General features: G+C 42.0%; 1 protein-coding gene and 1 long non-coding RNA gene across 2 annotated transcripts in view; one reads left to right on the forward strand and one right to left on the reverse strand.

Annotated features, from left to right (window-relative positions):
- Positions 1–8949: 8949 nt before the first annotated feature.
- On the reverse strand, positions 8950–12337 carry LOC120318699. The gene is made up of 3 exons (XR_005559570.1): positions 12113–12337; positions 10594–10819; positions 8950–9619 (listed from the first exon to the last, which is right to left on the reverse strand). It is a non-coding gene; the product is annotated as an uncharacterized LOC120318699 (long non-coding RNA).
- An 83-nt stretch (positions 12338–12420) lies between these two features.
- USF3 (upstream transcription factor family member 3) overlaps positions 12421–17265 on the forward strand; it is a 53745-nt gene continuing 48900 nt past the window's right edge. The window contains exon 1 of the mRNA XM_039366624.1: positions 12421–12520. Coding sequence (XP_039222558.1) covers positions 12422–12520 — 99 coding nt within the window. The 5' untranslated portion in view covers position 12421. The remainder of the gene's footprint in view (positions 12521–17265) is intronic.

A 17265-nucleotide genomic window follows, 5' to 3' on the forward strand; every position in this document is an offset into this window, starting at 1 on the left:
TTTAATTGTTCTATGGGATCTTTCCACTCTAGCAGCCGATTGAGGGCGGAAAGCACAATGAAATCTCCACTTAATTCCTAATGCTTGGGCTAAAGCCTGATTGATTTGGTGTACAAATTCAGGGCCATTATCTGATGAAATCCTAGAAGGGCAACCAAATCTAGGAATAATTTCTTTAAGAAATATTCTGGCAACCTGTATAGCTTTCTTATTTACAGTTGGAAATGCTTCAATCCATCCTGAATAGGTATCAATTATTACTAACAATGCTACATATTTCTTACTTCTAGGCATGTCAGTAAAATCAACAACAACATAGTCCATAGGAAAATAAGCGATTGGTTGTCTGCCAGGTGGTATTACTGGTCCTTGGCGTGCATTGGTTTGGGCACAAATGGTACATTGAGAACAAACATCTGCTATTAGCGAAGAAGCAAATGGAATATAAAAAAATCGTTCAAGTTGCTGTAATAATGCAGTTTTTCCCAAATGATGTTGCTTGTGTGCCTGAAAAATAAGTGGGCGAGCAAGTGCCAAAGGAACAGCAATGCGTCCATCAGGTAAAGTGTACCAGCCTTTAACTAGTTTGGCTTGTACATCTTGTTGTAATTTTTGAGTTTCCTCCCTCGTATATGTAGGATCAAGTTGTTCTAAGTAAGTGTCTAGATACATGAACCTTGTGACATCTGATTGGAGAGGGGGACCTTCTAATGCAGCTCTTTTTGCTTCTTTGTCTGCCTTCCTATTGCCCTGGGTAATAAGGCTTGAGTCTTTTTGATGTCCAGGACAATGGATGATTGCAACTTTGGATGGCAATTGTGCTGCCTTGATAAGTCTTTTAATCAAAGTTGCATATTGGATAACTTTGCCTGTGGAATCCAAATATCCTCTCTCTTTGTAGATAGCCGCATGTGCGTGTATTGTCAAAAATGCATATTTACTATCTGTATATACATTTAAAGTCCTTCCCGCTGCTACTTCTAATGCACGGGTCAAGGCATATAATTCTGCAAACTGTGAACTGGCTTGACTAGGCAACTGTGCTGACTCAACAGTAGAAGTTTGAGAAACTATTGCGTAACCAGAGTATCTACATCCTTTATCCATAAAACTAGAACCATCAGTAAACCATTGATAGTCTGGATTATGCAAGGGTTGGTCTGTAAGGTCAGGTCTGCAAGAATATTGTAGTTCTATTGTTTGCATGCAGTCATGAACAGGTTTGGTTGAATCAGGAATTGGCATTAGAGTTGCTGGGTTTAAAGTTGAACATAGTTGCAGTGTAACTTATGGATTTTCTAATAAAAGAGCCTGTATTTTATGCATTCGTTGATTAGTTATCCATAAATGTCCTTTATTGTCAATGATTGTCTGCAAGGCATGACTAGTATAAACAGTCACTGGAGCTGAAAAGGTTAACTTGTTTGCCTCCTGCAGTAATAGCATAACTGCTGCTAGAATTTTTAAACATTGGGGCCAGCCTTGTGAAGAAATGTCCAGGTGTTTTGACAGATAAGCGACAGGGCGGTTCCAACTTCCCTGTTTTTGGGTAAGGACCCCTAAAGCTACATTTTGTCTTACATCCACATAAAGTGAAAATGGCTTAGATATATCAGGTAGTCCTAGGGCGGGGGCTGTGGTGAGAGCCTGTTGCAATTGTCTCATTGCTTGGGTTTGTTCCTCTTGCCACAACAGAGGTTCTTTTTCTGGTCCCCTTAAAGCTTGGTACAATGGTTTAGCTGTGAGAGCGAAGTTAGGAATCCAAATTCTACAGAAGCCTGTAATTCCCAAAAAGGCTCTAACTTCCTGTTTTGTTTCTGGGATGGGAATCTGTAACACAGCTTGCTTTCTCTGGGGGCCCAAAGTTCTTTGTCCTTGTGAAAGTTCATAGCCTAAATACATTACAGTCTCTTGAATTAATTGTGCTTTCTTTTTGGATGCTCTATAACCACAATCTTGTAACAATTGGAGCAGTCTGGATGTGTTTTCAAAGCAATCCTCCCTGCTTTGGCCAGTTACTAAGACATCATTGACATATTGAAGGCAACAATCCTCTTGTCTGAATAACTTCAGATAAGCAAGATCTTGGGCTAGGGCTTGACTAAAGCACATTGGCGAATTTTTAAATCCTTGTGGTAGCCTGGTCCAGGTGTATTGAGTTTTAACCTGTGTTTTTGGATTAGCCCATTCAAATGCAAAGATTGGCTGACAACTTTCAGCTAAAGGTATTGTGAAGAATGCATCTTTTAAGTCTACAACTGAAAACCATTTAGCAGATGCAGGTATTGTGCTCAAAAGAATATATGGATTAGGAACAGTTGCGTGTAGGGTTAGGGTCAAGTTACTGACAGGGTGTAAATCCTGTGCTGGTCTCCACTGTCCGTCAGGCTTACGAACAGGTAGAATTGCAGTATTCCAGGGAGACTGAATTGTTCTAATGATTTTTGCTACCAAGTATTTTTGGATTAATTCTTGAATGGCAGTGGCAGCCTCTGGAGTACAATATCGTTGAGGCACCCTAACAGGATATGCCTGTGGCTTTAGCTTTACCATAACGGGCGTGGCAAATTTTGCAAATCCAGGGGGATTATCCTCGGCCCACAGGAGTGGGACATTAAATTGTTGCCAATTAGAATTTCCCATTTCCTTTCCTGTTTCTGTTACGATCATTAAACGCCATATTTCTTCCACTGGGTGGCGCACTTGCATTAATTGTTTTCTGTGGTCAAAAGAAATGGTCGCTTTAAGTTTTGTGAGTAGATCTCTGCCTAATAACGGGACGGGGCATTCTGGAGCATAAAGAAACTGATGTTTAATGACTCCTTGTCCCACTTGGCATGTTAGGGGTTCCAGGAGTGGTCTGATTTGAGTTTCTCCAGATACTCCCTGAATTTGAATAGTCTGCTTTGATTGCTTGCCAATAGATTTATTTAGGACAGATCTGGTGGCTTCCGTGTCAACTAGCATCGGGACAACCTGTCCTCCCACCATTATTTTAACAATGGGCTCTGGGGGGGGGCGATAGAACCCTGTCCTCTTCAGTCTTCCCATTCCATGTCAGCTAAGCCGATCATGTTTTCTTCTCTTTCCTCTGTCTGATTGGGATAAACTGGATGCCCTCTTCCTTTGAAGCTCTTTCTGAAGCCTCTCTGGAAAGTCCCTCTAAATCCTCTTCCTCTTCCTCTTCCATACTGGTGAGATTGTCCCCTGGGTTGGCCATTCCTCTGGGGGCACTCCCTTTGCCAGTGTCCTTCTTGTTTACAGATGGCACACTGATTGGGTCCTAGGCACGTTCCTCCCAATGCCACGGCTAACATTTCAACTTTCTTTTTTTTCTTTTTGATCTGATTTGCGTTCCTCCTCCCTGTCACGGTTACGGAACACTTTCCTTGCGATTTCCATAATCTCTGCTATATTTTTCCCTAAGGCCCCTTCTGTCCGCTGTAGTTTCCTTCGTATATCTGGGGCACTCTGGGTAATAAATCTTTCAATTAGGAGCGGGCGGTTTTCAGCCGTCTCCATATCAAGACCTGTATTTACTTTGTAAGCTTCTATTAATCTGCTAAGGAAAGCAGTTGGGGATTCATTTTTCTCCTGCCAAACATTGGTTACAGCAGAATAATTAACTGGGCGGATGGCTGCTTCCCTTAAAGCTTCTAAACATAACATCTGATAAGCTTTTAACAAAGTCTGATCTTGGGCATTATTGGAATTCCAGTCTGGTCTCTGTTCCACAGCGTCTGTATTTCTGTGTGTCTCATAATTAACTCCTCCTTCTGGATTCTTCTGGCTAAAACTTTGATTTTTCCTAATTTATATTTTGCTCTGCCTTCAACATCTACTAAAGTAGCGATAAGCTGTTGGATATCATCCCAATTAGGATTATGAGTTTGAATGATATTTGCAAATAAATCAATTATCTCTAGGGGTTTTTCTGAAAATGTAATTTCCAATTCAAAAGGTCTGTGGTTGTAAAAGGAACATATTGTAGCATTGAAATGTTAGTGTTATCTGGTCCAGGAACCAACACCTCTCTTAGAGGGGCAATATTTTCTTCTGTTTTTATTTCTAACTTGCTCCTGGTGCGGCTAGAAACTGAGGTTTCACTTTCAAAGTTATTCAAGCTTTTATCTGTTTCTTGAAGGGATCCAGCTGTTGCTAATTTTCCTTCCTCACCGGCTTCTGGCTGAAATTGGGCTTCTCTTTCAGGCAGAGGGAGTGGAATTTGCTGATTTATTCTCCCTTCTTCTCTTCTAGGAACGTAGGGGGGTGGTCTGGGAATTTCCTCCCTATCTTCCGGGCTGAAAATCTTAGCTTTTGTTTGAGGCTTGGCTTTTTGGCTTGCCAAATATATCTTTGCACACTCTATCTGACATTTTGCTAACCATCTCGGTTTTTCTGCAATGTTGATTTTCCATTGGTCAATATAGGGATACTGGTCCCAATAACCATTTCCAGTCACAATTTGATGAACCCGTGCAACGAGTTCGGGATTCGCCGATCCCATTTTTGGCCACCCTACGCCCAGGGCAGTCCACTCAGATTCACAGAATCTTTTTAACATGGCTGGATTTGGTTTTGGATCTCCATAATCCCTAGAAAAACCCTTTTTGAAATTCTTTAACATGCACTGGAGTGGCGTCTGGTCAACGCTCTCCTTTGACTTTTTCTCACCCATTTCTCTAATACACTACCATTGATCACTCAGCATGAGCTACAATGGTTTAACCTCCCACACAATCCTGCCTATTGAAGGCTTAAGGACGCCACCTTTGCCTTCTCAGGGGGTGATCAGTCCCCTCTTCCGATCCAAAAGGGATCAGGTTTCCTCTGTTTTACAATACTTGCCTGCAGGCGTTTTCCAGACTCCTTTGTTGATTTAAGATCTGTCTGTCACCCTCATGGATCCTCAGACTGGAATGCTTCCTGATGGGTTAATTCCCTTTCCTCCCGTCGAAGTCTCCTCGTAGTCAAGAGCTACGAAGCCGGCTTTTGGAGCTGTCGTCGTTTAGGAGAGGGGGGAGGCCCACCAGGGCAATCCGTCTTGGAAGGTTAAATCCTTTTTCTTAAAAGCCCTTAAAAACGTCCCAGCGGACGTTCCATAAATCTTGTGGAAAAATAAAGCCTTAAAAAAATAAAGGGCTTTTACGAAATTCCATGGGTGAAAGAGAGATCTTTATTTTTGAGCAAAAAGGTTCAGAAGTGACTTAACAAAGCAAATTTCTGAACAAGGGGGAGGGTCTAAACTAAAGCTTTATAGGTTTCTTTCTCTCAGGAACAAAGGAAGCATAGATGGAATCTTACATTGTATATGGAATCTACTTTGTGTAACATTCAGATAGTTTCTCACATGTTAGCTCCATTTCTCATGAGAATAACAATGAAGGCAGTTTTTACTTTTATACAATGTTTCTAAATATGCATTAGGTCATTCACGTACTGTTAATACAGCTTTTGGCTAACACAGCTTTCTTTCAGAGATTATGCAGACACATGATTTTTGCTTTTAGTGATTTTTCATTATTATTATTATTATTTTACTTTATTCTTCTTTATTCTATGTTATTCTATTTCTTTCCCACATTACCTGTGCATAGGAGGTCACCTACTGCTACACAAGATTCTGTTTTGTTTCTTGAGTAACATACATGTCCTACCAAGTTGGAAGTGAGCGCCCAATCACCATCTTTCCCACTTGTATAGGTTAAATTATTATTTTTAGACATTTCCAGTACCTTGGTATAATTTAACTCTTGTGCCTCCCATGGCCACCTTTCTCCCATGTTTGTTCCACCACACACAAAACAGTTAGACACGCCTAAAGTATGGGCAATGTCTTCTGCTAACTTAACAAAGGTTCTTGTTCTATGTGTTTTGATTTGTAAGGCCCAACGATCAGGATCAGACTTCAGGTTATAACACTGATATTGGACACCTTTTCTACAAAATTTATATGTAGTTCTATTGTATGTACAAGAGTCAGGAGAACTATCTTGACACCCTTCTGGTTTAACTGTATGGTAAATCAAAGTCTTGGTTATCTGATTTCCTTGTTTTGTAGTTTTGATACAGTTTTGACAACCTTGGTTTCCCTGTGTTTCTGCTCTTTCTTGGTGTGTGCTACTCAATAATTCTTTATTAGAGGGTTTCTGCATTATGACCTCTCGTGTAGCCATTGTACTGATTTGTGTAGGAATGTGTGTTAAATAATTAACAAATTAAATAATTAAATAATTAACAAATATTATGAGCTGTAGAATCCTCATATCTTCCACTGTGCGTAGAGAGACAGCTTCCTGGGGTGTCTCAGCAAGGTTGTTGATCACACCATGTCTTGGGAACCTGTTGCTGTATTTCTTGTAAATTTCAACACCAAAGGCTTGTCAGTCTTGTCCACCTTGTAGGTCACCAGATCTGCAGGTGCTGCCGCTTTCACTCTACTCCAATGGATCCAAGACTTTCCTTCCAAGGTTTTCACTGCCAAAGGAGAACACATGACAACAGTATACGGTCCTTTCCATCTTGGGCTCAAGGGATCTGATTTCCAGTGCTTTACCCACACTCTATCTCCTGGCTTAACTAGGCAACTATGCTGACTCAACAGTAGAAGTTTGAGAAACTATTGCGTAACCAGAGTATCTACATCCTTTATCCATAAAGCTAGAACCACCAGTAAACCATTGATAGTCTGGATTATGCAAGGGTTGGTCTGTAAGGTCAGGTCTGCAAGAATATTGTAGTTCTATTGTTTGCATGCAGTTATGAACAGGTTTGGTTGAATCAGGAATTGGCATTAGAGTTGCTGGGTTTAAAGTTGAACATTGTTGCAGTGTAACTTGTGGATTTTCTAATAAAAGAGCCTGTATTTTATGCATTCGTTGATTACTTATCCATAAATGTCCTTTATTGTCAATGATTGTCTGCAAGGCATGACTAGTATAAACAGTCACTGGAGCTGAAAAGGTTAACTTGTTTGCCTCCTGTAGTAATAGCATAACTGCTGCTAGAATTTTTAAACGTTGGGGCTAGCCTTGTGAAGAAATGTCCAGGTGTTTTGACAGATAAGCGACAGGGAGGTTCCAACTTCCCTGCTTTTGGGTAAGGACCCCTAAAGCTACATTTTGTCTTACATCCACATAAAGTGAAAATGGCTTAGATATATCAGGTAGTCCTAGGGCGGGGGCTGTGGTGAGAGCCTGTTGCAATTGTCTCATTGCTTGGGTTTGTTCCTCTTGCCACAAAAGAGGTTCTTTTTCTGGTCCCCTTAAAACTTGGTACAATGGTTTAGCTGTGAGAGCGAAGTTAGGAATCCAAATTCTACAGAAGCCTGTAATTCCCAAAAAGGCTCTAACTTCCTGTTTTGTTTGTGGGATGGGAATCTGTAACACAGCTTGCTTTCTCTGGGGGCCCAAAGTTCTTTGTCCTTGTGAAAGTTCATAGCCTAAATACATTACAGTCTCTTGAACTAATTGTGCTTTCTTTTTGGATGCTCTATAACCACAGTCTTGTAACAATTGGAGCAGTCTGGACGTGTTTTCAAAGCAATCCTCCCTGCTTTGGCCAGTTACTAAGACATCATCGACATATTGAAGGCAACAATCCTCTTGTCTGAATAACTTCAGATAAGCAAGATCTTGGGCTAGGGCTTGACTAAAGCACGTTGGCGAATTTTTAAATATAGGCTACCACAAGGATTTGATTGCTTGCCAATGGATTTATTTAGGACAGATCTGGTGGCTCCCGTGTCAACTAGCATCGGGACAACCTGTCCTCCCACCCTTATTTTAACAATGGGCTCTGGGGGTGGGGCGATAGAACCCTGTCCTCTTCAGTCTTCCCATTCCATGTCAGCTAAGCCGATCATGTTTTCTTCTCTTTCCTCTGTCTGATTGGGATAAACTGGATGCCCTCTTCCTTTGAAGCTCTTTCTGAAGCCTCTCTGGAAAGTCCCTCTAAATCCTCTTCCTTCCTCTTCCATACTGGCGAGATTGTCCCCTGGGTTGGCCATTCCTCTGGGGGCACTCCCTTTGCCAGTGTCCTTCTTGTTTACAGATGGCACACTGATTGGGTCCTAGGCATGTTCCTCCCAATGCCACGGCTAACATTTCAACTTTCTTTTTTTCTTTTTGATCTGATTTGGTTTCCTCCTCCCTGTCACGGTTACGGAACATATTGTAGCATTGAAATAATAGTGTTATCTGGTCCAGAGACCAACACCTCTCTTAGAGGGGCTATATTTTCTTCTGTTTTCATTTCTAACTTGCTTCTGATTCGGCTAGAAACAGTTTTGTTTTCTTCAAAGTTATTCAAGCTTTTATCTGTCTCTTGAAGGGATCCAGCTGTTGCTAATTTTCCTTCCTCATCGGCTTCTGGCTGAAATTGGGCTTCTCTTTCAGGCAGAGGGAGTGGAATTTGCTGATTTATTCTCCCTTCTTCTCTTCTAGGAACATAGGGGGATGGTCTGGCAATTTCCTCCCTATCTTCCTGGCTGAAAATCTTAGCTTTTGTTTGAGTCTTGGCTTTTTGGCTTGCCAAATATATCTTTGCACACTCTATCTGACATTTTGCTAACCATCTGGGCTCTGTGCAATGTTGATTTTCCATTGGTCAATATAGGGGTACTGGTCCCAATAACCATTTCCAGTCACAATTTGATGAACCCATGCAACAAGTTCGGGATTCGCCGATCCCATTTTTGGCCACCCTATGCCCAGGGCAGTCCACTCAGATTCACATAATCTTTTTAACATGGCTGGATTTGGTTTTGGATCTCCATAATCCCTAAAAAAAAACCTTTTTGAAATTCTTTAACATGCACTGGAGTGGCGTCTGGTCAACGCTCTCCTTTGATTTTTCCCACCCATCTCTCTAATACACTACCATTGATCACTCAAGCATGAGCTACAATGGTTTAACCTCCCACACAATCCTGCCTATTGAAGGCTTAAGGACGCCACCTTTGCCTTCTCAGGGGGTGATCAGTCCCCTCTTCCGATCCAAAAGGGATCAGGTTTCCCCCGTTTTACAATACTTGCCTGCAGGCGTTTTCCAGACTCCTTTGTTGATTTAAGACCTGACTGTCACCCTCATGGATCCTCAGACTGGAATGCTTTGCTTATGCGTTAATTCCCTTTCCTCCCGTCGAGTTCTCCTCGTAGTCAAGAACTACGAAGCCGGCTTTGGAGCTGTCGTCGTTTAGGAGAGGGGGGAGGCCCACCAGGGCAATCCGTCTTGGAAGGTTAAATCCTTTTTCTTAAAAGCCCTTAAAAATGTCCCGGCAGAGAAGTCGCCATAAATCCCGAGGAGTGCACAGTTCTATCCTGGTAGTCATTGGAGAAATAGGGCCACTTACCATTGGATCATCCTCCCCTTCACTGGATGGGGAAGAGATCTCCATGACCTGTTGAGTGATTTTTGTTTTTTCTTTGGACTTTGGTACCAACATCTTTGTCCTAAACTTGCTTGGAGCTTGACGTGCTGACATTGGGTGTGATGTAGGGCAATCTGTGGCTTGATGCCCCTCTTTTCCACACTGGAAACACGCTCCCATACCCAGATCTCTCCCTTCTGGTCTCTGGAACAGTCTGCTTGCTTTCTTGGCCAGCCAGGTGCCTCTCAGCTGCACGACAAGATTAGTTATCTTGATTAGTGTGATGTCAGTAACCTATCATATCTAACTCCATGTTGGTAACCAACTGGTACCAATCTCTCAGGAGATTGGGCACCTCTCTGAGTAGACAATAGTAATACAGTTGTTTAATCCATCTCGGAAGTGGTAGATCAACATATGCTCAGGCCACCCTCTTACACAAGACACTAAGCTACGAAATTCCCTAATATATTCAGCAACTGGTCACATCCCTTGCTTGATCGTCTGGATTCTCACATCTGCCTTCCTTGCCTCGATGGGATCTTCAAATCTTCTTTCATGAAGGCATCCACATCATGGAGCTCTGGGGCTGCCTCATCATATAAGGACACCAACCACCCCACTGCATCCCCTTCCAGGCTCATGGAAATAGCATTCACACGTAATCTGTCATCAGGATGTCTTCCTCCAAATCTTTCTAAGTAATTTCACACCTGGGTCAGAATGTAAGCCAACTTTTCCGGTCGGCTGTCAAACATGACTTTAAAAGGATGAGGCTGTTGATCCTCTAGTACCAGTACATATCAAAGTGGTAGGTCAGCTCCCTGTGATGTTGCCTGAGTCTCTCTCCTGTAGGCTGCCCGACAGCCAGGTGGTGTCCCAAAACTTGTCAGGATAGCAATTGCTAGAATACGGTCTCACAGCAACCTCTGCTGTGCAGCCTCTGATGTTCCAGACCAGCCCAAAGCCACCTCTGTCGGGAGGGTGGAGATGGTGTAGCAAGTGGATGAGTGGAACCCACAACTAACCACTTTGGTGAGGCAGCTCCTCAAACCTCCAATCCCCTGAACTTCTCTTGCAATTGCTCCAGCTACAAGCTGTCACAGGAAGCCTCCACTCCACCAGCTCTCCCCATTCTGCTGCCCTCTTGGTTCCCTTTGTTGGCAAGCCCCTAATAAAGTCAGAGGAAATTCAGCTTTTGATGCCTTCCTGAGGCCACTCACCCAATAGTTCTTGGTGTCGGGCAAGGAGCCTCCGTGGGCCTTCCTCTTTCAGCAGTAAGTGGTGACTCTATCGATCCAGCTTTCTGCTTCGGATGAGTCCCTATCAATGAGTCTGTCACTCCTTTTGGGTTATAGTCGACGACCGCAGGAGGGGACCTTCTTCCTGTTGTACCCCTCCATCTGTCTTCTTGTCCATTGCAGACCTCACAATGGCCCAGTTAGGCTGCTAGAGAAAGTTAGTTTAATGTCAACTTACAGTTCGAGAATTCAAATAAAACTCCAGGTTCATTCCAGTTCTGAAAATCCTACTGTTTATTAAATACATGGTATGGTAATGTCAAAACAAAACTAACTCTGAGGTTCCTAGACACCATTCATAGAATTAAACAATAATTTCTCCAGCCAAACCCCTACCCTCTCACGTAGTTCATATAAACCAGTGGTTCTCAACCTTTTTATACGGCGACCCTGGACATAAGCAGGCGGCGCGCATGCGCGGCGCCGCCCCCTGCGCCGGCTGACAAAAAAAAATGGCGGATCGCATTGTTTGGCGACCCCCGTGAAATGGTCAATCGATCCCAAATGGGGTCGTGACCCACAAGTTGAGAACCGCTGATATAAACAATTTCACTTTGTTATGGGAACCATCTGCTCCCTCTTCACAACTGCTGCAGTGTCCTTGGAAAGGTTTCAGGCTCTCACAGTCTTCAGCAGAATCATAGAGGTTTCATTTCTCCATCTAACCAATTCTAAAGCAACACCTCCTTCCCCTTACTCTAATGGCAAGTTGAAACAAAGAGGCACGTAGCTGCCAAAGTTTCATTCTTGACATCCTCGTATTTACCGTAGCATGTAGTATCAAAATTCAAGCATTCTTTGGGCTGAGATTTTGCATACTTTACAACCACAAGAGCTAAGCTCCTAGCAACCAGACCACATTTTGTCTTAGAGCAGAACTTCAGTGATGGAAGAATAATAAAAATTCTCAGTGGGGAAATATCAGAATTTGCAAACATAATGAAACTGGCCTGTTTAGTCAGAGAACAAACAACAAAAACATTTTGAAAGATTAAAAACGTTATATGGACATTTTTCTAACAGAAGAAAAAATAAAATGACATGGATTTGAATATTAAGAAAAATGCAGATTAAATGAGGGAGGTGAAGGGTTAAAATAAAAACAATAATTGAGGAGGGCCAATAAAATTGTAATGTGTTGAAAAGGTCAGAATTCACTTATATATTAACTTTTTTCCCTTTTCTTCCACTTTTCTGATTTTCCTTTGTCTTTTACTTTGTGAAAATTCTTAATAAACAAATACCAGTAAATAAAAGTATGGACTTCAATTCCCAGAATTCTATGCTTGCTAGGGATTTCTGGGAGTCGAAGTCCATACATCTTAAAATTGCTGAGGTTGAGAAACACAGTCTTTGAGAATGGTATGAATCAAGTCAGATATCTGCTGTGTAATACCCGGGGACAGACAAAAAATGGCAGAGAAAACGAATCTGGACTGACTTCCAAACAGGATTGCGCTCCCTCGACTGTCGCCTTTCCGAAATGCTCCGAACCTCTCGCCTTCTTGCTCCGCATCTCACAGCGCGCTGCCTCCAAGGCAGTTCCGATTTCTTCTCAATCTAACCCATTGAACGTCAATCTCAAACCTTTGGGGCGCTCATTGGCTGGCACTTCAGCCAATGAAGCGCTCGTGGGCCGGCCTCTCCTTTCTCCATGCTCGGTGGCCTTGTTCTGGATCGCTGATTGACAGAAGTGGGAGGGGAATCGGTCGTCCATTGGCTGTTCAGGGAGGGGTGGGTGGGATTTTGTATGAGTGCACATAGGGATACGGGAGCAGAGAGGCCTCCTCGGAGGAGGATGGTCCCCTCGGTGGGGTTGCAGCTGCTGAGCCCACCCTGTACTCCGTCGGTGAGTCCCTGTGGCCAGGGTCGCAGCAGGGGGTGGCTACGCGAGAGGCCCTCCAATCTCGTGGGCTTGGGGGGCGGGGAGGGTCTGGCCCCTCTTCGCAGCCCCACATATTCCGAAATATTCCGGGTTCAACTTCTGCTCGTTCTCCGAGTGCACAGCTCCGCGTTAAGCCTCTCTCGGTTCGTACCAGCAGGGCTTTCCCCTCAAATCTCCTTTTCCGAGGCTTCCGCAGCCCTGCTTCTTACAGCAAAAGACGTTGCCATCTTCCCTCTCTTCGGAGTCCTGTGGCAGGACCTGATCTTCCTTTCAGCTATGCAACACCCTTTGAAAACCTCGGGAGCTCTCCGGAGGCCCGTAGGAAATCAAGGGAGGAGTTAGGTCTACTATTGGCATGATTGGGTTCCGCAGAAGGCAGCGCAGGCTACACTGTTTCCTTCCTAGAAGGAAGGAAATTAATGGTAGGTAGAAAAGGTTAGGATTGCTTCAGATCCGGAAATGGAAACATTTTTGTTACTGTTTATTTACGTGATATTTATGTAAATATCTTGATAAAAATACTGTTTGAGCATTAGATACTTGTCCAGTGAAATGGATAAACAATGAGAAATACTTAGGACAGGCTAGAAAGATGTAGCCTGAAGGCTCCGGTGATCATTAGGGCAGACCTGGAAATAGAATGAGAACTCCAGGACTGGAAAAATAATATCTGGGAATGGATTAACCCTGTTATTAGGATGATGGCTAATGAGCCATGCTGAAGTGTTTGGTTATAGGCCTGAAAATGCATACAGTCATTGAGGCTTGAAAGCTTGATGACTGTATGCATTTTGACTTCTTCCAAGGGACCTGAAGAAGTATCAGAAATGGGATAGGAAAGCTTCTGGGAAATGAATGAATCCTTAGTGATGGATGTATCACTTTTCTGAAGTGCAAGAAAGGGCTGGTCTTTTCAATTCTATATTATGTAGCTCTAATCTCTAGTAAATTATATCACTGTGGGTTTACATACTCACTCTCCAAAATTTCCTTACCAGTGACTATTTCAAAAATCACTTGAAATATGCTGTTTTTTAGAAGGTTGGGGCTTTTATGTTTTGTAAGCTACATCTATTCAAAATGGACATTAATATATATATGTATGTATGTATGTATGTGGGTTATGTATGTGTATGGGTAGATATATACTTTCTTTTGAGAGTAGGCAACAACAGAATTTCATTTTTAATGTGGGCCAATGTGCTCACAGCAAAAAATGACAATAAAGATTATTTTATCTTATTTTGAAAACTTGGTAATAAAATGTGACAGACAAAATTTTAAAATATTTTCACATAGCAAGATTGAGTACAAATGGACATACAGTTGCGTGTGTCACAGTCAAATGAAGGCAATATGAGAAAATACTATTTTCCCAGAATACTGATTAGACGTTAAGTAGCAAATCTGTAAATTTCCCAAACATTTGATCAGCATAAGTAAATCTGTCATTCTATTACCATAGACTTATATTCATTTCTATCTAGATTGAAGCACTTAGAATGAGGAGGTGCTGTACTGCACATCTTCCTTTATTAGGTACAGCATCTTTAAAGTTAAAGGAAGTATTCTAAAAAGAGGCCAGATTTTATTGATTGGATGGATGGAAAGATAGCTGTTTTATTACAATCAGTACAAAACCATATGTAACCAATCCAATAAGGATAATGTTAGCTGTAAAGCACAACTAGGCAAAACATAAAGCCAGAAAACAGTAAAACAAGACTGAAATTAGTGTGTAAAACCATGTAGAATTAGAATTAGAATTAGAATAGAATAGAACAGAACTGGAAGGGATCTTGGAGGTCTTCTAGTCCAGCCCCCTGCTCAAGCAAGAGAACCTATACCATCTCAGACAAGTGACTGTCTAGCCTCTTCTTAAAAATCTCCAGTGTTGGGGTGCCAATGATTTCTGGAGGCAGACTGTTCCACTGGTTAATTGTCCTCACTGTCAGGAAGTTTCTCCTTAATTCTAGGTTGCTTCTCTATTTGATCAGTTTCCAACCATTGTTTCTTGTCCTGCCCTCTGGTGCTTTGGTGAATAATGTGACTCCCTCTTCTTTGTGTCAGCCCCTCAAATACTGGAATACTGCTATCATGTGTAAGGACCTACTTCAAAACCTCTTTCCAAGAAAGCAGAACTCTTGGAACAGATTCATCCCAAAAGGAACTTTTATTAGGAGAAGTTGACAGCAGGCAAGATCTGAGGGTTTCCTGCTCAAATCAATCGGTTAAAGGAGCAAAAAGCAACCCCCACCCCAACAGTTCATTCGGTCAGTTCAAATGAGCCAATCCCCAGGTGTTAAGTCCGCTATGGAAACGAGGCTGAAAAGACACCCATTCCCAAGGCTCTGAAAACACTGAGTCTTCGCACCTTCTCTTCCGTAGCAAGAGATAAGACAGATGGCCCGAGTCACATTCCTTTCTCACCCCAGATTGACATCAAGGGGAGAATAGTTCAAAGAGCAAGCAGATAGAGGAAACAGAGAGGATACATTGTAGCAGCTAAGCAAAAGGGCAATACATATACAATCCCTAAAAGGTCTCCCCCCTCCCCCAGGAGTATGGCAGAACTCATAGAAGAGAAAAAGAAACGAAAAATGCCCCCCACCAAAGAAATGGATTCTGACATCATGTCTCCCCTATTTCTTCTTTTCTTTAGACTGGCCAAACCCAAGTCCTGCAGCCTTTCTTCATATGTTTTAGTCTCCAGGTCTTTGATCATCTTAGTTGCTTTTTTCTGATTTTTTTTCCAAGCTCTCAACATCTTTTTTGTGATATGATGACCAAAATTGGCTGAGTATTCCAGGTGTGGTCTTACTAGGGTTTTATAAAGTGGTACTAATACCTCACGTGAACTTGATTCTATGCCTCTGTTTATACAAATCAGGATTATATAGGCTTTTTTGGCTGCTGCTGCACATTGCTGGCTCATGGTTAAGTGATTGTCCACTAGGACTCTAAGGTCCCTCTCATAGTTACTGTTTTTAAGCCAGGTCTTGCCCAATCTGTACTTGTACCTTTGATTTTTCCTACCTAAATGTAAAACTTTGCTTTTCTCCACATTGAAACTTTATTTTGTTGGATAGGGCCCATTGTTCAAGTTTGTCAAGATCTTTTTGGATCCTGAGTTTGTCTTCTGGGGTGTTGGCTACTCCTGTCAGTTTGGTGTCATCTGCAAATTTGATGAGTTCCCCTTGAATTCTCTCATCTAAGTCATTGATGAAGATATTGGAGAGTACTGGACCTAAGATGGAACCTTGTGGCACCCCACTGCTTATACTTCTCTCCATGTGGATGTAGTGCAGTTGACGACTATTTTTTGAGTACAGTTTGCCAGCCAGCTTCAGATCCATCTGGTGGTGATGTTGTCTATTCCAGCTTTTTCTAGTTTACAAGGAGTAGATTGTGGTCTACTTTATCAAATGCCTTACTGAAGTCTAAGTATACTATGTCCACTGCATTTTCCTGGTCTATTAGTTTAGTCACTTTGTTGAAGAATGGCATAAAAGTGGAGTCTGAAAAGCAGAAGTAACTCGTTAAAATACATATTAAAAGGCAACTGTTTAGCAAAAGGGATCATTGTCTTAGACAGCAAAAAAAGCTTGTAGTGATGGGTAGGCAGCTAGGAAAATAAAGTGTTACAAGGCATTGGTTATTGCCCAGTTTGGTGAATGCTCCTCTGCCTTAACAATTCTGTTGCTGGATCCCACCAGCAGATTTTTCCCATTCACTCGTCTGAATCCTGCATAGCCTGTTGACATGATTTCTTTTATAAAGACCAAGGCAAGAAGAGAGATTGCCATCCTTTTTAACCTGGGGCTTTTAAATAAACAGTTGGCAACAAGTAGAACTGAAAGGAAGAAACATCAACAGCCTTCATGTTTTGAATATGGGCATCTGAAACTGAATATTCAAGACAAAATGGAACTTTGTTGGCATCTACCTGTCTCATGAACTAGGCTAGATGATAGTTTAAATGACTTCACCTTGTTTGGAGAGATTTCAGCATACTGAGGCGATCCTGTTGATACTGATTTGGGACTTTATGATAATCCTGTTCCAATTAATATTTAGCTTCAAAAACTCAAGCTAGATTTTTATTAGTATTTCTGTGTTAGATGGGTAATGGTGAGCTAGATGTAGAAAAAACTTCTATAATTCTATTGTCTTGGAAAGACTGATATTTGGTACATTTTAGACTTATTGGGGTTCAGATGTACTCAATCTGGGGAAAGCTGGTATATCAACAGAATTAATTATTAGCTCTAGAATATTGAATTATTTTCTGATAGGTTTAGTGGTTAAGGCACCAGATTTGGAACTAGAAGACTGAGTTGTAGTTCTACCTTAGGTATGAAAGCCAGCTGGGTGACTTTGTGCCAATCACATTCTCTCAATTCGATCCACCTCACAGGATTGTTGTTGTGGGAAAGTAAGAGGAGGAAAACCTTGAATTATTTATCATCACCACCATTCTAACCATTGTCTATCCACTGCAGGATGAAGATCTCTTTTGTATGTTTCCAACCAATATGATCTTGAGATTTCTTTTACCAGTTGGGCCCACAATACTTGCTGATGTTGTCACTCCATCTTATTTAGGTTTCTTTTGTGGACACTTTTTATTAAGTGGAATCCGATGACTGCCTTAGTCCACCTGCCAACAGTTCTTCTTGCTATGTGACCAACTCATTTCCATTTCCATT

The sequence above is a fragment of the Crotalus tigris genome, unplaced genomic scaffold, assembly GCF_016545835.1.
Source record: "Crotalus tigris isolate CLP2741 ecotype Arizona unplaced genomic scaffold, ASM1654583v1 scf7180000020347.5012614909:4044961, whole genome shotgun sequence".
In the NCBI taxonomy this organism is placed as follows: Eukaryota; Metazoa; Chordata; class Lepidosauria; order Squamata; family Viperidae; genus Crotalus; species Crotalus tigris.